At 38.6% G+C, this 19807-nt stretch overlaps 1 protein-coding gene across 1 annotated transcript; it reads left to right on the top strand.

Moving 5' to 3' along the window:
• The first annotated feature begins 1527 nt into the window (after positions 1-1527).
• LOC132118126 (tumor necrosis factor ligand superfamily member 10-like) lies at positions 1528-19536 on the top strand. The gene is made up of 5 exons (XM_059527690.1): positions 1528-1884; positions 7970-8119; positions 14614-14650; positions 14854-14955; positions 17237-19536. The coding sequence occupies exons 1-5, from the start codon at positions 1687-1689 to the stop codon at positions 17689-17691; spliced, it is 942 nt and encodes a 313-aa protein (XP_059383673.1). The 5' UTR covers positions 1528-1686; the 3' UTR covers positions 17692-19536.
• The last annotated feature ends 271 nt before the right edge of the window (positions 19537-19807 follow it).

Genomic DNA, 19807 nt, shown 5'->3' with positions numbered 1-19807 from the left:
AAGTCAGATGTACATAGATCATTATAGGTCATCTTTCTTGTTTTTTTTATTTTTCTTCTTAATATATTTTACCTTTACACAAACAAGTCTCTGTTAAGTAAGTAAAGGTCATCAAAGCAGATTTGTTATCTTGTCTCTCAGTCACACAAATAGCCCACCAGAAATTTAGTCAGGTTTAACATTCATTTTTAAGACTATGTAAATAAAAATTAAAACTTCTATATAAATATACACTAAAGCTTTACTTGCCCTGTTTCACGATAACATCTTAAACCAGATACGGTTTATAGTTATAGAGGGGTTTATTAAATAGCTTGAACAGCACACCAGCATAGGCTTATTAAAACCAAGCATTCTTAACCAGGGGTCTAGGTCCACCAGGGGGCCCCAGCAAACTTACAAGGGGGCTACTCAAAATGATTTAAAATAAGACACAACAACAATATATATATTATATATATATTACAATATATATATATATATATATTTTTTTTTTTTTTTATAAAAAAAAATTTGGAGCAGAAGGGTTCAGAATTCATGAATAGGCTAATTCATTCATTCATTAATAATCTGAAGAACACTTTTACTTCATGAAACCATAGATGCAAGTGAAGCACTTTATTTTTAGGAGTGTATGAGAGACACGTTCACTAGCAGAGCTCACAGTACATAGTGCAATAAATAAATAAATACATACATACATACAGAACTGACGACAAGTGCGTGTTCGCTTTTACAGTGGTTTTTACGGTAATATGTTGGACTCTCTTCGAGGTGAGTAGATCGAAGATTCTTCATAGAGATCCGCCATAAATCAGATGAGACTGAAGCCTTTTTTCTTCTTAGGAAAAGGTGTGTTTTAACAAAATATATCTAAAACTCCCAAAGAACTTCAGAACTGTAGGAACATTCTTAAAAACTTCTTATAGCTAATTAGGCTTTTATCTTAATTTATTTCCTAAGATTCAGAAGAAAAAAAAAACTGATAGGCAGTAGCCTATGAGGTAGCCAAATTTAAAAAGTGTGATTTCGAAGCCTTGAAATGTTAGCTATGTAAATTAATCAAATCGTATAGCTCAATTGAGAACTTGCATATTTAGAATTTTGCAAAGCTTGTAGGCAATAATGAAATAAATTGTAAAGAAATAGGCCTATTTAAAAAGAAAAAAACTTTCTTTAATTCTCATCCATTAATTCATAAACAACTTGAAAAGATCGTAGGGTCTTAAATAATGCAATCGGCAACCAGGGGCCTTGACTCAAAAATGATGGGAACCACTTGTTTAAACGGGTTTCTTTAGCATGGAGTGTGACAAATGGCTATGGTAGTTTAAAATAATGATCATATAAAACTATATAAATACAAATAATTATTTATTCATATTGCAGATGTTCTCCGTGCATATCTTGTAGTACTATGTGGAAAAGCGTTATTGAACTCATTACTTAAGTGTAGCCTACAGTACGTTGAGACACTCTCGTGACTCAACCCCTCAGCAAACACACACACACACACACACACAAGCCTAGTCCTCCAGCTTTAGTGACTGACTGCATGCGAGTGTGGGACAGACTCTACCCTCCCACGGCCGCTCTGCGCCAACAAGAATAAGTTTATTCACCGTCCCGTTGCTGATTTCTATTTGTTGGTCACTAACCGCGTATCTACTCAGTCTTAGGAATGCCATGGCTACTCAGAACAACCAGGATTACTTCAGGTCGGTCAGCAACGAGTCCACCACATACATGATGGTTCCGGCGAACAGCCGCGTTCGAGACTCGCCGTCAAAGTTATGGATCGCGATGGTGGTGATCGTGGTGGTCGTGCTGCAGATCGCTTCGACCACCGGACTCTTTGTCTACTTAAACATGTCTTTATCGCAGGTAAGTTGATATTCTGTAAGTTGCGCTGTTTTCTTGTCGCAGGGGCCGTGATTTTAAACTTGGCGATCTTCGTGCCATTACTTTTGGGCATCACAGGCGCGTTCAAGCGCACCGCCTAGACAGCATGTTTACTTGTGTTTCTCATCTCGTGCCCCTGATGACGGAAAAGGCTGTCAATTTAGGCAGCTGACTAAATTTTGAGACAAGGTTTACAGCAGAGGAAAACGTTTACTATATTGCATATCCAGTAGCCTAGCGGTTTATATTCCAAGATAAATAGGGAATTCTTGTCATTAAATTTGATCTTTTGTTGTTTTGTGGGGATTGACGCGTTAAAGGCTTTCACAAAATATCAGCATCATAATTCAATCAAACTGTTAGAAGAATCAAATCACATTTAATATGATCTTGTGGATAATTTTCTAAAAACAGTATACTTTTTTAATTTAAAACACTTAAAATTATTATTAAAAGTCCTTTACAACGATTGTCTAAAATATTTCCAAAATAAAGACAGTGTGGAAAGTAGCCTATAAGATTATTAACAGAAATAATTAATATAGCAAAACTGCACACAACAAAAAACACGATTACTCAACCGAAAGACTGAGACAAGGAAGTCCTGCTGTTTTGCAGCATTGTATTAAGTTGGAAACACTTCAAAAGTGCATGCTTTGCTGCCTAGTCTGGATGTCATGATTCAGCATTATAAACAGATAACAACAGGTGCTTATGAAATACACCAGGACCATGAAATACAACATATAATCTTCACAATGTTAAAACTATTGGATAAGTATCATTTTGAAAATGACCAATATACATAGCACTGTTTGTGCATATCTATTATGCTCTGTCTTTTTATGAAGAAATAGTGCGTTTAATCATACTCTGACCTATATCTATGAAAGCTAATCATGCTGAAAAACCTAGGAAGGGAGGTTGGCTTCTGTAAACACGGTTAAATATTAATAAACTTTGAAGAAGTAAAATATGAAGAAAATATATATGAAGTTACTAGCAGAGCTGTAATACTCTCCGTATAAAACTGCCCTTCGATCAGCAAAGCCTGTAAAATGATACCACTTGATAAAAGGTTCTGTTTCAAATAAATGCTCTACCTCTGAAAGGAAAAAGAAAGTAAGGTTAATTCACAGTCACACTGTGAGTCTATAAACACAAGAGGGAGGATAACAGCAGAAGTTCCCACGCAAGTGGTCACCATTGGATTTAAACTGAGTTATGGCTGACCTATTTATAAATTATTACGATTAACAAAATCCATTTAGATTAGGTATCGGACGAAACTGGAAGGTGGTGCAGGGTCATGGTACTAAATGGTGTCTGCTTTTGGGAAAGCAGTTTGCAGTTCAGACCAGCTCCAATCTCCTTTTCCTTGAACCATCAGGGTATACATGTGGTTCTACACAGGCCGCTCATCAACAATACCAGAAATTCACTGTAAAGCAATACCCTGCAAGCAAATGTATGTCTCCTCTCGGGCCCCCCATGGCAAACCTCCTGTGACATTTTCCATTGCCAAGATCCACAACGTCTCAGTCTCTCACACTCTTGTTTTCCTCTTTCCTTCATGTTCAGCCTTTATTCTTACCCTCTCGTTTTCACTGTAATATTATGGTTTTTATGTACAACATATAATTATAGCTAATTGTGGCTGCTTTTCTCTGATAATTCTTTGCGGATTCAAGTTACGTTATGTTTGCCAGGCCCAAAGAAGGCATGGATAGTTTCCAGTGTTACACAGACTGGTTCACCCTTAAATACAAAACTGACAAGAGACAAAGCTGTGGATGAATTTCACCAATATAAAGTGACTTTGAGATATTTAAGACTTTTTTTTATAATTTGCTGTCCTGCAATTATATTGATTAGGGAGCACAGAGTAGCTTTTTATTTTCCTCGTTCCACAATAAATGAAACGAGGCCAAGCAATGATTCACTTCTCTGTGTAAATCTTGTGTAACGCACAAGACGCAGAGTTTTCTAATAAATCTGAGAAGGGTTTGAAATATCTCCTGGCCTATTCTGGAGGCCCTGGTTATGATGAAGTTTCAGTCATACCTGAACAAAAAGCCTTAGGAAAATATTTTCAAGGATTAAACAACACAGTGGTGTTTGCTGAAGGATTAAAGATTTTTTTTTCCAAAGGGACCGTCATCAATTCAACACACTGACATGCTGAAAAAGCAAGAAAAGAAGAAAAGAATTGTAAAATATTGAGTGAGAATGTGCTGAAAATAAATACACATATGCACTGGTTTCTCTCTCTTTCACACACACACACACACACACACACACACAGCTGTTGCCTAATGAACATTCTTCAGCACTAACATAAATATCACTGTAGGTGCACTGACCAGATGGGATGCTCACAGTGCTGTCCTAAAAGACAAGTAAACACCTCCATTTTACCCCATTATCAGAGTTTGAAAGGGCAAACAAAGCCATGGTTTACACCAACAGGGCTGCTAAAAAACAATGCAACTCCCTCATTTAGCATCATTAAACTCCGGGGACTGAATGTTCCACTGCCACGTAGTTGCATTTTATTAGCCTTTATTTGAAAATAATCAAATTGAATGTAAAAAGTACTTTTCTGACGTGATTTGCCCCAAAAGTAGACTAAAATGTGCTATTCATTTAAGTAACTTGAATTAAAATAAGTTAATAATTACTCCAATCTGTCCATGTCATGTTTAATTTCTGTATTAATTACGTGTGGAGGTAAAAAACAAAAACAAATACTGTTTCTCAGAAGTACTTAGATATTCTAGCAGGGCAAGACCACTGTTGGGGCCCAATTTGGATCGGGAAGAGAAACCGGGGTCCACTGACAGGCACATAGTTAGTATTCTGGAAGTGTAACATTCAGTCAGACAGAGCAGAACGGGACGGCGATGGCCCGAGACTTCATAGAACACCCAGAGGGCTATAAAAACGCATCACAATGGACTCTTAATAAGGCCTGTCTTCATTGGCCATTTACCAGAGATTTATGAGCCAATGAGAGAAGCCAAGACAAAGGTGATTATAAGAAAAAAGGATTGTTATCCTTGACAACTGAGGCTTTTGCCACACACAATGGCACCGGTCATTGTAAAGTCGAATGTTTGTACGTACAGGTGCATACTGGAGGCCCGATGGCATGCTGAGTATGCACTGTATCAGTGACTTTAACTTGTTGTTTGTGTCACACACCTACATCAAGGTTTACTTGAAGTCATGCGCTAATTTTAGAGAAACCCTTCATTGTGAGGAAAGCACCTACTGAATGTGTTTGCATACTTTTCATTGTCTGAGTCTAAATAAAAACACCACAGCGTTGCTTTCTATTGCCAAGGCAGATTTTGACTTCTGTGTGGTCTTCTGGAGAAGCAAAGAGAAAGAGAACAATCTCCTCAGAGTTTGTTCTTTGCCAGATGCACAAATTTAATATGTGGCTGGAATTTCCTTTGAAGAGCTGCTTAGACAAACCTGTTGCCCTCTGGGAAGTCGTACGAAGTTGCAGCGCTTCAGCCCTCGCAGATCATTTAGATCACAACCAACTTTCAGGCTGCTTTCCTTTCTTTGAGAGAACAGGGGGGAACTAGAAAAAACATACAAATGGATGAGGAATAGCCGAAACAAGATAGAGAAGCGAGAGGACGGGTGAGACGTTATAGTGAGGTACGGAAACAGAGAGCCCCTGGCATGGATTTTAGTTACACGCCTGGTTTCTCTTATTTAATCCTTTCCCAAAAAAGCAATGGATGTGGAGTGAAGCAGAAAGTTCAGTGGTGGCTTCTTTTCCCCAGCTACAAAAATGAGGGCTAACACTGAAGCATTGTTCCCCACTTCCTGCTGCCCTCTCTGGGATCAGAAACCCTCCGGAGCATCACTAGTGACTCAATACCACCATCTATGTTGACTTACTTAATTTAGCTACATGATTTTTCAGAGTCGGCCCATGTGTGAACCATTACGTATAGCAATACTGTCGGAGTTTACATGTATTAGGGTGTAGTAGCATTGACCCAGAGTTGTTGAATTTATTTGGTGTAACTCATGATGACAAATGATCAATTTCTGGCTAACACTTTTCCACACCCTGGACAGTGCTTTAGATTCCATCCAGGGCACGTGTGACTTACCCATTTCTAAGAGAGAAATACACGGAAGTAGGCACTGACGCGACAAGTAGTTGTTTACAGCTAAGAAGGTTTCAAACGTGTATATGCAAGCTCAAGATATGACGCATCAGGTAAACAGGGTTTTCAGAATCAAACTGTGGCTTGTTAGAGGGCATTTTTATTTTCCAGGTGAAAATAGAAACTCAGATATAGCTCAGGTGATAATTATAACCTTCATCAGAAACATAAACATTATGCATTATGAACTATTTTAGAGCATTTATTCATTTTAACATTTACTATTCCATATAACCAATTAGGATGGTTTCTGATGGTCTAACACAATAATTTTTATTATAAGTTTGCTCTCAGCAAGACATTTTACAGAAGAGTGCATTAAATTTATCAAAAGCAACAGTAAAGACTTTACATTGCTACAAAAAATATTACAAATAAATGCTTTATTTTTGAACTTTCTATTTAAAGAATTCTGAAACAAAAAATGTATCTCAGTATACAAAAAAAGTAATATGTACCACACATCACCACGTTTTCTACTGTGATAATAATAAGAAATGTTAAATGCAGCAAATGATATCCGAAGGATCATGTGACACTGAAGACCATGCTCAGCTTTGCCATCACATAATAAATTGCATTTAAAAATATATTAAAATATGTAACAGCTATTTAAAATGGTAATATTTCACAATATTCCTGTTTTTAATACATTCTTAATCAGATAAATACAGCAATAGTGAGCATAAGTGACATCTTTTAAAAACATTCAAATATCTTAAGAATATCTTAAGAAAAAACTGTAGTGTATGTTTCTCTTTAAAGATTTCTTTCACTAAAGCTTTATTTCTTTACAAAAAAGAAAATATGCAACTTTAATCCAAGTCATTACTAATTGGTTTGTAGCTTTAATGCATTTTTACTAATGTTTTCAAAACTATCACACATCATTTTTGCAATTTTGATGAAACCTCATCCACGCTGGCCAGAGAACAGTAACTTGTGATATATTGTGTTGAAAATGAACATGTTAATAATGTCAACAAATTAAACTATTACCAAACTAGCCTTCCTTATTAATGTATTTTTCTGTTTATGCTAAAGTCGTTTTAATGTGCTGATCCAGAACCAGACCAAGCGTTACCCATGAGACAAAACCACAAACGGGGTGTCGATCAACACATATGAAGGAGCCTGGCCCCAATACCGTTAGTCCTTCCAGGACTAGAATCAGCCTCATTTGTATGGTCACACAAGAAATCACAAAACTGGTCTCGGATCAGTCTTGAGCTGTTCCTGTGTGCGCAGCCCTGCTCAACATTACCTGCCTGACTCGCTTTGAAAACTGTAACATGGTGAGAATTAACGAAACACACCTTCTGCTGCCACGCTCCACCGGCGACTGGAGACTCATTAAGAACTTTGGCGGACCGTGACTCAAGGCTTCAAAATTGCACACAGAGATCCTTAACTGGTGACATATTTCTTGGAGAAGCTCTGGGTTTCTAAACAGAAAGAGAGAGACAGAGAGAGAGAAAGAAAGGAGTAAGGGTATCAGAGCAAGGTCATTTGAAAGTACCTCATTATGTAGGACATACCTCTCAAGCTGGCTCCAGGTCTGGAGCTGAACTTGTACCCCATTGGCTTTCCATAGAAAGCCCCATTGCAGATGTTCTCATCTACTTTCCTGGAAAGAGTCAAGAGGGATACATGCCCTCATTTTGATCTTCAGCCTACGCTCCGGCCTTGAGCAGATTGTTTCCTCATTGACCATGCCTTCAACTCCCTGTTGATTTTTTCCCAGATTGCTTCCTAAACCAAAGTGCCGTTTAAATTTTTCCTTGGGATGACGTTGCATTCAAAACATATTTTAATGTACTGATTCCAATTGCATGTGATTTGGGCTTGTTATTTAACTTTTATCCTATTGGCAGGTTAAAAATCAGGGGGTTACAGAAGAGCTGCGGTGCTTGGGCTTGCTCAACGCCCTGGATAAAGACCGGGACATTCCCGAAGACCTGGCCCAACTGTTTGGAGAACCTTGCATCAAGCTAGCGGAGGGTATCAAAGCCTATATTTCCAAGGTAAGTTCGGTTTTTGATTCTGCTGGTTGCACAACATTCTGCATTCATTTGTTGGGATATCTGTTGAGGCAAGCCGTGTCTTAATAACAGCTATTGAAAACATCATCTGCCTTTTCAATACGTGGGCACAGTTGTAGACAACAGTTTCAAGTGAAGTTCTTCACAGCATGAAGCAACTTGCTATTACCATAAATGTGTCCAGGCAAGTGATTACAATCTCCTTAGGGAAGAAAAGTGGATGGTTGAGTCATGGGAGAGTTTTTCAAGCATCTATGCTTTTATATGTAGCATTGTAGAGGGTGACTCACCCTGTTGTCCCGATCATGAACCAGTCTAGCAGTCAGAGCTTAGATTTGAAGGAAATGGCTTGGTTTTCCCCTGGCGTGGCTGGTTAGCCTTCAGTGTTCAGCTTTTCCCTCCACAGCCTTCCAGTGGTGGTTACATTAATAAAACTGACATGTTTGGAAGCCTAGGGTTTGGTTTTTGAATAAGTCTCATTCTAAAGGTGTGATTAGACTTGAAGAGCCAAGCATTTATTTACATTATACACACTTTTTTAAACGTTTTGATAGAAGCTCAAAATGCTCAGCAATGCTGCATTTATTGGATAAAAAGTAAAACTGTAATATATTATAATAATTTAAAATGTCTTTTCTGTTTTAATGTATTTTTAAATGTAATTTATTTCTGTGATGGCAAAGCAGTATTCTTTTTAGCAGCGATTACTCCAGTCTTGAAAACAGTTGTGCTGCTTAATATGTTTGAGGAAAATTTGACTAACAAAGTTCAAAACAACAGTATTTACTTAAAATATAAATTGTATCAATGTAAATGTCTGTAATGTCACTCCTTCACTTTATACACATATGAATTTCATTTTTTTTTTAACTGACCAAAAACTTTTGACTAGTATTATATGTTAGGGCAGATACAGGGCAGAAATAAGTTAAACTAAAACATGCACAATGATAATTCACCTATTAAATGAATTAAAAAATCTTTAATATTAGAAAATGACTGATATGTTACAGATATATTGTGCATCCCTTCTTAATTTTAACCATATGTGTCAGACTGAATAAATAGCTATTTGGCTATTGGTTAACATTTTCCAATAGGCTACATAGCCTAAGTGGCATCAGCAGAAAAGTAAAAGTTGTTTCAGAGGAGAAAGAAATTCTTTGTTTGGAATGACCCGAACCAATAAATCATTCACAATAAAACCAGGAAACATTTGTTTAGAATGTAAACAGGGTTCATTTTGACTATAGGCTTTTTTCATTATGGTGGAAGTGCCATTTTTTTATTCATTTTCCATGGCACCCCCTTTGTTTAGCCCCAGTCCCTCAGCTCCGGGAATATGTTATCAGATTTTACGAAGCATGTCTACCCAGTCCTACCCCTTTACCTCCCACCACTATGCGCAACAGCCCGTGTGTACCGTCAAATCTTTCACTACTAATTGAGTAAGGCTGCAAACAATTTATTGGCACTCAGAGACAGAGGCATTTGCCTCATAATTAAAAACACATGCTCCACTTCTGAGAGATGCAATTATGGTGCATTAAAGAATTCCCTGATCATGCTAGGGGATCGGTCAGTGGAAAAAGTAAACAAATAATGGAGAGTTTTGCCAAATAAAAAGAAAATGTAAGGGGTAGATGAGTACATGAGTCTCAAAACACAAAAATAACGTATAGTTGCATGTGTCTGCATGCATGTTCATGCGTCAATACTAATAATAGGGTGAGATTCAGATTTAGATAAAGAAGGAAGATATGGAGAAAGAAACTGCCTGAACAGGCACACGCCAACGCTTCGGGCTCTTTTCCAGCTTCATGTCAACACAGAGGTAAAGCACACAGAAAAAGAACAAGAGGGATAAGGAGGATCGAGAGAGTGTTCGCAGCGAATGTGTGAGAGAAGAGAGATGAGGGAAATGCATGTTTCTGAAGCGAAGGCCTTCAGAATCCAGAGAATGCCAGAACACCTGGTAGTTATTATGAAGGGCTAAAAAAAAAAAAAAAAAGCAAAAAGAAAAGTCTGACGTCCTCCAGATTCTCGACTTTAGCCAGACTCAGCATATGGACATGCAGTATACTAACCGCTGACCATTCTAGCTCCCTGACTTTCCGTGGCTCTTTTTGGCCTTTGGTGTAACACGTAATGCAGAATGACTGCACAGCTAACAAGAGTCGAGCACTGTATGAGTTCAGTTGATTCACCAAACAGATGGCCACGTCCACAGAGAAACACACGCAGAAACCCTAACGCAAGTCAACAAATCAAAAGACACTACAACAGCTCGGCCCGAATGGATTCGATCCAGTCCAGAAATAATATCAGCATTCCAAGGAATATTATATGCTACACCTGCACCTGAACAGGACCCCCGCAGCAGCCACTTGAGTCCTATCAATATCCCTAAATCCCTCCTCAGTTTCCCACAAAGCTAAATAGGTTTTTGTCCCCGTCCTCCGCTTGTCTCAGATTCTCCTAATGACTCATTAGATGAGGAAGCATCTCGTCTTCAGGCTCACATCCGCAGCGCTGCATCACCACCGGCGTCTGAAACAGATTTACGATGAAAGCAGTGATCATACTCGGGGCATTCTGCCAGCCGCAAGATTTTCTGCCAGCCTCAGAACAAACACAAAGGCCATCTCTGTCTGCCCTCTAACCTTTATCTTCTGCACGATCATAGCTCAAGGACTGTGTTTTCGATGGTGTGGTTGGTTTTAATACATGCGGTTTCTCTGGATGAATGTATTGTTTGTTTCAGAAATCTATGGGAAATGGCTAGCTTGTGGATGCGGATTGGGTTTGATAACAAGCAAACACTGGATTTGCTGGGGTAAAAAGGTTGAAAAGAAAGAAAAAGAGAAAAACGTTAATAAAGTAATAAAGCCGGTCCTGTCGGTGTTCTCAGGTTGCACTGCGTGGAGTTACACGATGGCTCGCCTCCTGCCAAATATGCGCCGAGCTCTCAAAGCTGGTATTACTTAGAGTCGAATTTCAGCGAGTGCTCCGCAACGACCTTCCGCCTAAAAAGAGAGAGAGAGAGAGATTGATTCAGGTTTAAAGCCTCGGAAGCCTTCAAGCCCATTTTCCACACCAAAAGAGAGACTGAAGACAGCCCGTCACATCTTCAACACCCGATTAAGTGTCACTGTGGCAGAGAGCCCTGACAAGAGAGAGAGAAAGAGGAAGAAGACAGCCACAAACAACACTAATCCTGACTGCTGTTTTTTAAAATGCAGGGTAGGGTTGCACCAGCCGCTTGTAAGTCCTAAATGCAGACATAATGGTCACACTAGTAGCTCAACTCTCAATTTAATTTCAATGCAACATTAGTAGTGTGCAGTTTAATAAATTGATTTAATTGATTTAAAGTAATTGAATTTATTTTCTTCGTTAAGTATGCATTAAATTAAATAAAAAATGATAGTAAAAACAATGTTTAAAAAGATTTCAAATTTAAATAAATGCTTTTTTAAAATGTTCTATTTATTCAAGAAAAACGCCACTGTTTCCAAAAAAATATTAAGCAGCACAACCGTTTTCAACACTGATAATAATAAGAAATGTTTTTGATGCACCAAATCCGTATATTAAAATGATTTCTGAAGAAAACTGAAAATTCAAAGGAATAAATTACTTTATTAAAACACAATGTACTTATTCTATATATTGTAATAACATTTCACGTTTTTTTATTTTCATTTATTTTTTACTGTGTTTTTTTATCAAATAAATTCAGCCTCTGTGAGCACTAGGGATGTCTTTCAAACAACATTTTAAAAAATCCTCACTGACCCCAAACTATAAAACAATATGTCACATAAATTACACACTTACTGATATAATCAAATCAGTCTGTCATATTACCTGCAGACCAACTGAATTACATACTCCTGGTCAGAGGATTTCATAAATATTTAGTTCATACAAAGGCTTACTTTTGATTTAAGTGTAATGGTCCAGTGATCACATTTTTAGTGGTTGTAATGTAGTTCTCATTTATGATTCGACTAAGCTGAGTTGTAACTTACGCACAGCTGGAGCTGAAGATGAATTCTTATAGTGTTTAAGGTCAGACAGTTGTGATCTGTAGTGGAATGGTGAAGGGGGCCGGGGGACAGAGGAATGGGGCCGACCTCAGACGGCAGCCAAGAATGGCAGGAAACAACTTGTAAGCATACACACACCCCATTCATTTAAAGGCCCATAACAGGCGTGCACTGATTTTATCCAGTGGAGAGTGTGTGTACAGTAAGTACAGTGTGTGTTTGTGTCTATGAGTACTGTGTGGGTTATTAGCCGTTTACCTGAGTCACACTGAGCAAAGTCTAGCGCTCTGAGATTTATTGTTCATGGTGCTTTACGCCCCAAGGAAAGCAACAGTTATTTATTAATAATCCTCCTGGAGGAAGGGAACGCGCTGTACTTCAGAATCTCAGTGACAGAGCAAACTGTTTTAAAGTATTGGATTGCAATCTCGACTGAGCTCAGCTGGAGAGAGGACGCTAATGGATTTCTTCACACGCTGTGTGCATGCACTCACCAGCTTCCTGCTCCTTCAATGAAAGAAAAATTTTCCCTTGCCTTTCGCCTTTTCTGGCACGCTGGTGCAGGAGGCCAAAGGTTTAACACTGGGTGTGTTTATTGTTATTGTTGAGGTCTTTGTATGGGCCTGTTCTCTTCCCCTCCACCTTCTGAACTATGTTGTGTTTCCCAGAAAACAGATTGCGCACTCACTCTAACTAGGCCTCACTGAGTCCTTAGCCAGAAAAAAGCCTGTGTGATGGATTCTTATTGGAATTTCGGTCATAAATGGGAACCATTCTGAAAGAATCCTAATGGTATCAACTAAGAATCCCATAAGATCTTACTCGATAAACCAAAATTCCTACAGAAGCTTTAGATTCTTAATTGATTCTTGCAGTCCAATAGGATGTTGTGTTCTCTATATATCTGTCTATCTATCTATCCATCCATAGTAGAATATTACATAGAAGAGTAAATACAAAAAAAGCAGCATGGCAGGAAAAGGTATACTAATTTTAAAGAAAATGTAAATTATTTCTCTCTTTTTTCCTTCTGTCTTTTTTTGTATGACATGCTTCATGTACAAGAACATGCTAGTAAAACAGCCCTTTATCTGCTCCATATGTGAGACGTGGAATTGATTTCAGGATCATTTACCAGAAGTTATGGTGAAAGTATAAGCCTTGGTCAGAAATCCATCTCTGCTGTGGCCTGGGTGAGATTATGTCACGTTATAAAGGCTACAGGCACTCGGCTGTCTGATGAATGGAGAGAGAGAGAGAGAGAGAGCGCCAAGAACAACAGAGCCTCCATCACTCTCACTCTTGGATGATGCCAGACAGAGAGGGACTGGGGAGGCGGGGACAGACAGAGAGAGAAGGGAATAAACTATTATTCCTTAAGAAGAAGAAAAAACAGTCATTTGTTGATTTATCAACACAGTCATGTCAGAAAGCTAAAATTAAAGTGTTTGCTTTAAAAAGCCGTTCATATTTTAACACAGACAGTAATACACAACAACCGAACACATCGTAATGTACCATGAAACACTGAAAGGCAAAACACCATAAATTGTATACACTAACACATATTATAAATCTTACATGCCAAACTTTATATTTCTTGAAACTCTGGTGTTTAAGTGGCATTTGACCGTTATCCAACAAGTATTCAAGAGAGTGGAAGGAAAATGTGTGAAGAGGTCAAACCCAGCCTGAGGGAGTTGGGTTAACTTTGGCTTGTTACTTAGTAGATTTTTTAAATCTGAACAGCTTTGTGGATTATATGGATTTAGTTTTTTTTTCACCGCTGATGAAATTCCCTGTTATTTGACGTGGTGTTTTTTGCTGAATGGTTTTAATGCAGCGATTCAGTCCCTGACTACATTTTTTACAAATCATCAAGAGTTTAATTAATTTCATTTAGGTAAATCAGACGGTGTTTGGAACGTACTTAATCCCAGAGCGGAGGCTGGCCTGAGGCGATGGAAATGAGCCAGTAATCAGCGTGTTTTTAGTTCAAGACCCGGCCGGTGGGACTAATGATCTGGAATTCTGGATGCTGGGGTTTGACTGGTTGAAATATGGCCGTCACAGACTACTGAAAAACGGCCCTTGAGAAAGGTCACCTTAAAAACTATTCTTAGCTGTTCCAGCTCAACACAACATGACCATTTCTGTGCTTAGAAACTGCCATCTTCAAAGGATAAAAAAAATTCAAGTGTTTTTGTAATAAAGTGGACAATTTACTTATGTTGCTGTTTCGTAACATGAGGTAAACTTTAACCGCAGTTATCTGTCTGTGTGACAAGAAACAAAAACCAAAAAGGGGGAAAGAAGCGCTCATATAACTGAATCATCTAGTTTCACATTCCTGTTAACAATCTAGGATTTGAAGAGTCATCACATGTCACTGTTCTAATGGGACTTTTTTTGTTTTTGCCACAGGTTACAGACAGTATAATCTCCAAACAGGCTTTACACGGTGAGTACACAATCAGTCATTCTGTAATTGGCACAATCACAATGACCCAGTGCTACAGAAACACCAGGAACTATAACAAAAATAGACCGTACCAGAACACAGTGCAGTTCCAAGAGCAGGACAAAAATGTCTTGCGCAACACCAGTAAATATTTTATGATGTATTTGAATGTGCTGATTGTCTACTGTCTGTCTCTCCCTCAGAAGCAAGAGCCATGCCCCATTCATATAATACAACAGGGTCAAAGTTTATGACCACAGTGACACAGCGACCATCAGCCCACTTGACCCTTAGCAGCATGCCAGGTGAGTTTCTGTGTGTGTGTGTGTGTGTATACAGTACCAGCTAAAACTTTGGACATACCTATTTATTCTTTATTTTTACTATTTCCCACATTTTAGAGTCATCAACACGGATAAATTTTGCATAAATAAATAAATAAAAAATAACGAAAAATGAAAAACAAACAAAAAAAAATAATGAATTAAATGTAATCTATAAAATAATTTGTGAACTTGAGCATATAACCGTAAAGCTTATTTTTAATCATTTAAATCAGTCTTCAAGCTCTTAAAAATGCCCTGCATTTTTCTTGTGTTCAGTGTTATTTTTATTTTGGTATCTATGTACTATTGTAGCATTTATTATGATTTTGAATTAGGTTTTATTTTCATATTTTCAGTTTTAATTAATAACGTTTTAATAATGTTGTTTTGTGTTCATGCTGGGTTTTTTTATTTTTCTATTTCATTTATTTCAGTTTTAGCAATTTTCAGTTATTTGCTAAGGCCAAGTTTTTCATGTAATATTTAGATCAAAGCTTTAGAACAAAAAGTCTTTCATCTCATAATAAACACATTTTAGCCTGCAATACACTACATGACTTTTGCCCACATTTTTTCCTGATTTGCAGTCTAGACTAGTCGACTCTAGTTGCTGAAAGTCAGAGCCAGTCTGCAGATTTCTGTCATTTAGCATGCAATGCCCAGTTTTTCCTCTATAACCATTTACAGAGTTTCAAGTGTATGATGTCTAGTGTTTTAAAATCTCTTCAGATTTAATAAAAGTCATGTACTGTATTCCAGCCAGTACTGTAGTAGTACCGCACATGCACATACTTTATGTGCTTTTCATGTATAAGACCTCTCCATCCATCCATCCATCCCTCCTTCCCGCCAGGCAGAAGCAGAGCTTCCCTATTTCAAAAAAGCCTGGCACACAGCTGTGAAGAAGCAGCTGACTATATAACAGCTTGAAATTGTTTAGTTATTTAGTTACAGTAGAAATATTTCACTAAATATCCCCAAATCTTGTCTTTTGCTTTGAAGTTCTAATATAGCCTCTCGGATCAAAGACCTATTTACTACATGCATGCCAGAAAAAAAAAAGAGATTTATTCAGACACGCATCCTAGAAGGAAATGAAACCAAGTCAAACCAGCTTTGTTTCTGGAGCACAAGTCGCAAGTCTGACCGCTAAACTGCAAGGGAGTGTTTTTATCTTTTACACGTGCATGCATTATTCACTAACCTGTCTGCCTGCTACTTGATGATGGATCACATGTACACACTATGAAAACTGCACGTCATTAACTTCAAAAAGCTGAAACTGTTTAATCCATGAGAACATCTATATTAACTGCTGTGATAGCGGTGGGCTTTCCTACGCATCTGTACCTCATGTGTGTATCTCTCTTTATCAACTTTTGTCAGAAGAATGGCCCTTTTAAAACTTTTTGAAGCAGTAAATCACAGAGCAGGTCTAGCGTGTTATTGATCTTCTTTGAAGAATGTGGCTCATTGTGTTTGAGGAACATGCGGCCTGCTCCTCCATGTGTTCTACACCTCCCTTCCTCCCCAGTCTTTCGATTTTTCACTCTGTCCGTGACTTCCTCTCCTGTGCAGCCATACCTTCCTGTTCTGATCTCTCCTGTACTCTTAAGACAATCCACCAATCTTTCATTCCTCCCTTTTACCTTGTGAATTATGTGCCTTGCCTTAATCAGCACCTGCTCCTTGTCTTGGAACCTTTCTTCTTTTTTCTTCCTTTTTGCTATTGATTGATTTATTTATTGATTTATTTTTTGGGTCGAATTATTTGCACATTTCCACAGTCAGGTTGCCTTTATAAAATTCATTTAATGCATTATGCATGGTGATGCACCTTATAATGCATATCATTAATAGTTGTAACTACAATTAATACATTATAACACTTATCAATGCATTTTAAAATCAGTTATAATTATTAACAGCAAGGTATAATGTATTACAATGCACATTATGAATTATTCTAATGCTGTATACCCTTTAATAACCCTTTATAATGCATTATACATAAAGGCTTGAAGTAAAGTGTTACTGACTTTTTTTGTTTCACTTATACAAAATATTATTGAATTTAATATCAGTAATTTATTATTTAAAACATGAATGGTTATCAGCTTATTGTTGTATGTCATAATTAACATTTGCAAGTCATCAATTAAAAATCCAGCCACTTGCAATGAATAAAAGTCATGCCCTAAATTTTTCTTTTAGTATCTGTTCATTCTAAGCTAAAGTCCAACTTCTCCCTTTTTCTCAGGTGGCACTCAATACTTCACTCCTCAACCAGACCTGCACCAGTCCTGCCGCCACCCTGTACGTTCTTGGGCCAACCAGAGCTTCGGCGCCCATCTGCACAACATGACGCTGGCCAACGGACGCCTTCGCGTACCCCAGGATGGCCGCTACTACCTGTACTCCCAGGTGTACTTCCGCTACCCCTCTCCCAGCGAGGGCGATCAGAACAGCGTTAGCCACCAGCTGGTTCAATGCATCTATAAGAAAACCTCCTACCTGAGGCCTATTCAGCTGCTGAAGGGAGTGGGGACTAAATGTTGGGCTCCAGACGCAGAATACGCCCTTCACTCGGTGTACCAGGGCGGCCTGTTTGAGCTGCGAGCAGGCGACGAGGTCTTTGTGTCCGTCTCATCTCCCACAATGGTGTACGGCGAGGACTCTTCAAGCTACTTCGGAGCGTTCCGTCTGGACCTGTAAGAACATATCAGAGGAGCTAAACCGGGACTACATCACCCATTGGGTGGATCATTTTGGGGCAGTGACCCAAAGACTTCATCGTTCAACTTTCCTTTCTTTAAGACTCTTGAATATGTGAAGGATGTGTGAATGAGAGACATTTCAGTTGTTTCTTTTAAAGACAGAGGAATGTATGTATATTTTTACAGATCACATCAAAGATGTGAATCTTTGAAACGGTAGCAAAACAGGAGAGAGAAAAACTCACACAAACTGAATCTGTGCCTATGGAGGATAGGGTCTGATTTGTGCGCTCATCCGCTGGAGGGGAATATTTTTGTGTGCAGCGGATCTAAAACAGTTTTAAAAACAGACATATGAGAAGAGAATGATGACAGCGGGAATGTGGAGGAAAGAAAGATGACAGGGCAAGTATGCAGCTCTACCAGCCTCGAAGGAGCATCCTGGCAGGTTGCAGGACTGCGGAATTCTCCCCGTCCCATCGGACCAGCGGAGCAACATGCCTGGACAAGAAAAGGACCTAAAAAAGTTCACATAAACACAGAAGAATTCAGCTTCCTGCATAGATTGCATTTAAGAAACACATTCTATTGAGTATTTAATGGCTTCCACGCATACAAAACACAGCAATAAGATAAAACACATACATTTAGTCTCAGATACAAATCATTTTTACAAGTCTCCCTCTGCTGTCTGGTCCGGGGTGCAGGAGGAAGTGCTGTCAGGGAGACACGTGCTTCCCGGCTCACGTGGTGCTGGCCATATGAAAGGTTAAATAAACACTACGCTACACGGTTTGTTGAAGTGTCTCTTATATGATGCTTTGTTTTTACTGCACACACATACAAAAACACACTCCAAGTGCCTACAAAAACACTATGGAAGATGGTACATCCATCTCTTTCTCTATGTGCTTGGTTGGTTCAACCTGTGTATATAATTGTAGGTTTGGAAATGAATGTAATGTTCTCTCATGAAAATCCCACAAAATGAGCCTCCCGCTGTAAACGTAAACGCCGTGAAGTTCTCCAAATGAAACGGCGCTGTGAAGCTCAATACAAGCCTGTTTTTTTCCGAAGGAAGAGAGGGTGGGGGTGATTACTTTCCACTGTAAATGATCAAGTGCTGTCACAATGGTGTTTCTGAGAGCGAGCACAAACACTCGCTTGGGTTTCATTGTAAACCACGAGCATGTTTTCTTCTCTCTGGACTCTGCCCCGGTTTTTAACTGATAAAGTCAGTGAGCTAAAAGGGCCCCTGCCAAGACAGCGCCTTAAATCACATTATACAACAAGAGCGAGGGAGCCATGACTCTTTGTGAAATTTAGCTACGGACATGATGTTAGTTATACCACATGTTCCAAAACTTCATTCCATCTGACTCTTATCTGCAATTTGTCTGGATTAAGAAACTTGTATGTTGATTTAATCCGAAAGGGGAGACAAAAAAGTTATTCCTCAGCAGGTTAATGCTTGTGTCATAATGCCAAAATTTCCTTGTACAGGGTGCTTTTTTATGTCTAAGGGAATGTGATGTCAGATACCACTAGGTTTTATGTGTAAAAGTGCCTTTGGGTTGTTGTTTTGCACTGATCTGAAACCACCACCACCAATCTAAACTCTTAACTTTCACCATGTTAAGGGAGGTTCAAAGTATGTTTTAGATCAGTGTTGAAGTCATACATGATCTCATCAATTATACTTCATTAACCGCATCATTTGGCAGCCCAGTGAAAACTCATACGTCGCCCGCTTGGCGAAAACATGAACGTTTTCTAATTTTCTCACACTAATGAAATTTTAAACCTGTATGACTTTCTGTCTTCTGTGGAACATTTTGAAAAACATTTCAGTGAAGTTTTTTTGTTTACACAGTGAACAGTGAAGTCAATGGGGTCCAAAACAACACCAGACTCTGGAAATAAGGTTTATAATGAAATGAGGGTGAGGAAATGACAGAATTTGCACTTTGGGGGTTAACTTTTCCCTGAAGGAGTCTGGATGATCCTACCAATTCGCACTGTCCGAGCTCATTATCCCCGTCAATCTGCTCCGGCCCTCCGGTCTTGTGTTAAGTGTGCACATGTGTATATAAGTTGAAATATGTACCTATCTG

The sequence above is a fragment of the Carassius carassius genome, chromosome 3, assembly GCF_963082965.1.
Source record: "Carassius carassius chromosome 3, fCarCar2.1, whole genome shotgun sequence".
NCBI classification, from domain to species: Eukaryota; Metazoa; Chordata; class Actinopteri; order Cypriniformes; family Cyprinidae; genus Carassius; species Carassius carassius.
Note: the sequence above shows the minus strand (reverse complement) of the source record. Positions and strands in the feature narration are given on the sequence as shown.

What these genes read in the sequence shown, in the direction of transcription:
- LOC132118126 (XM_059527690.1), top strand. Translation starts at nt 1,687, where the DNA reads ATGGCTACTCAGAACAACCAGGATTACTTCAGGTCGGTCAGCAACGAG. An exon ending in TAAACATGTCTTTATCGCAG is followed by an intron (nt 1,885 to 7,969) that starts GTAAGTTGATAT and finishes TCCTATTGGCAG; the next exon opens with GTTAAAAATCAGGGGGTTAC. An exon ending in CTCCAAACAGGCTTTACACG is followed by an intron (nt 14,651 to 14,853) that starts GTGAGTACACAA and finishes TCTCTCCCTCAG; the next exon opens with AAGCAAGAGCCATGCCCCAT.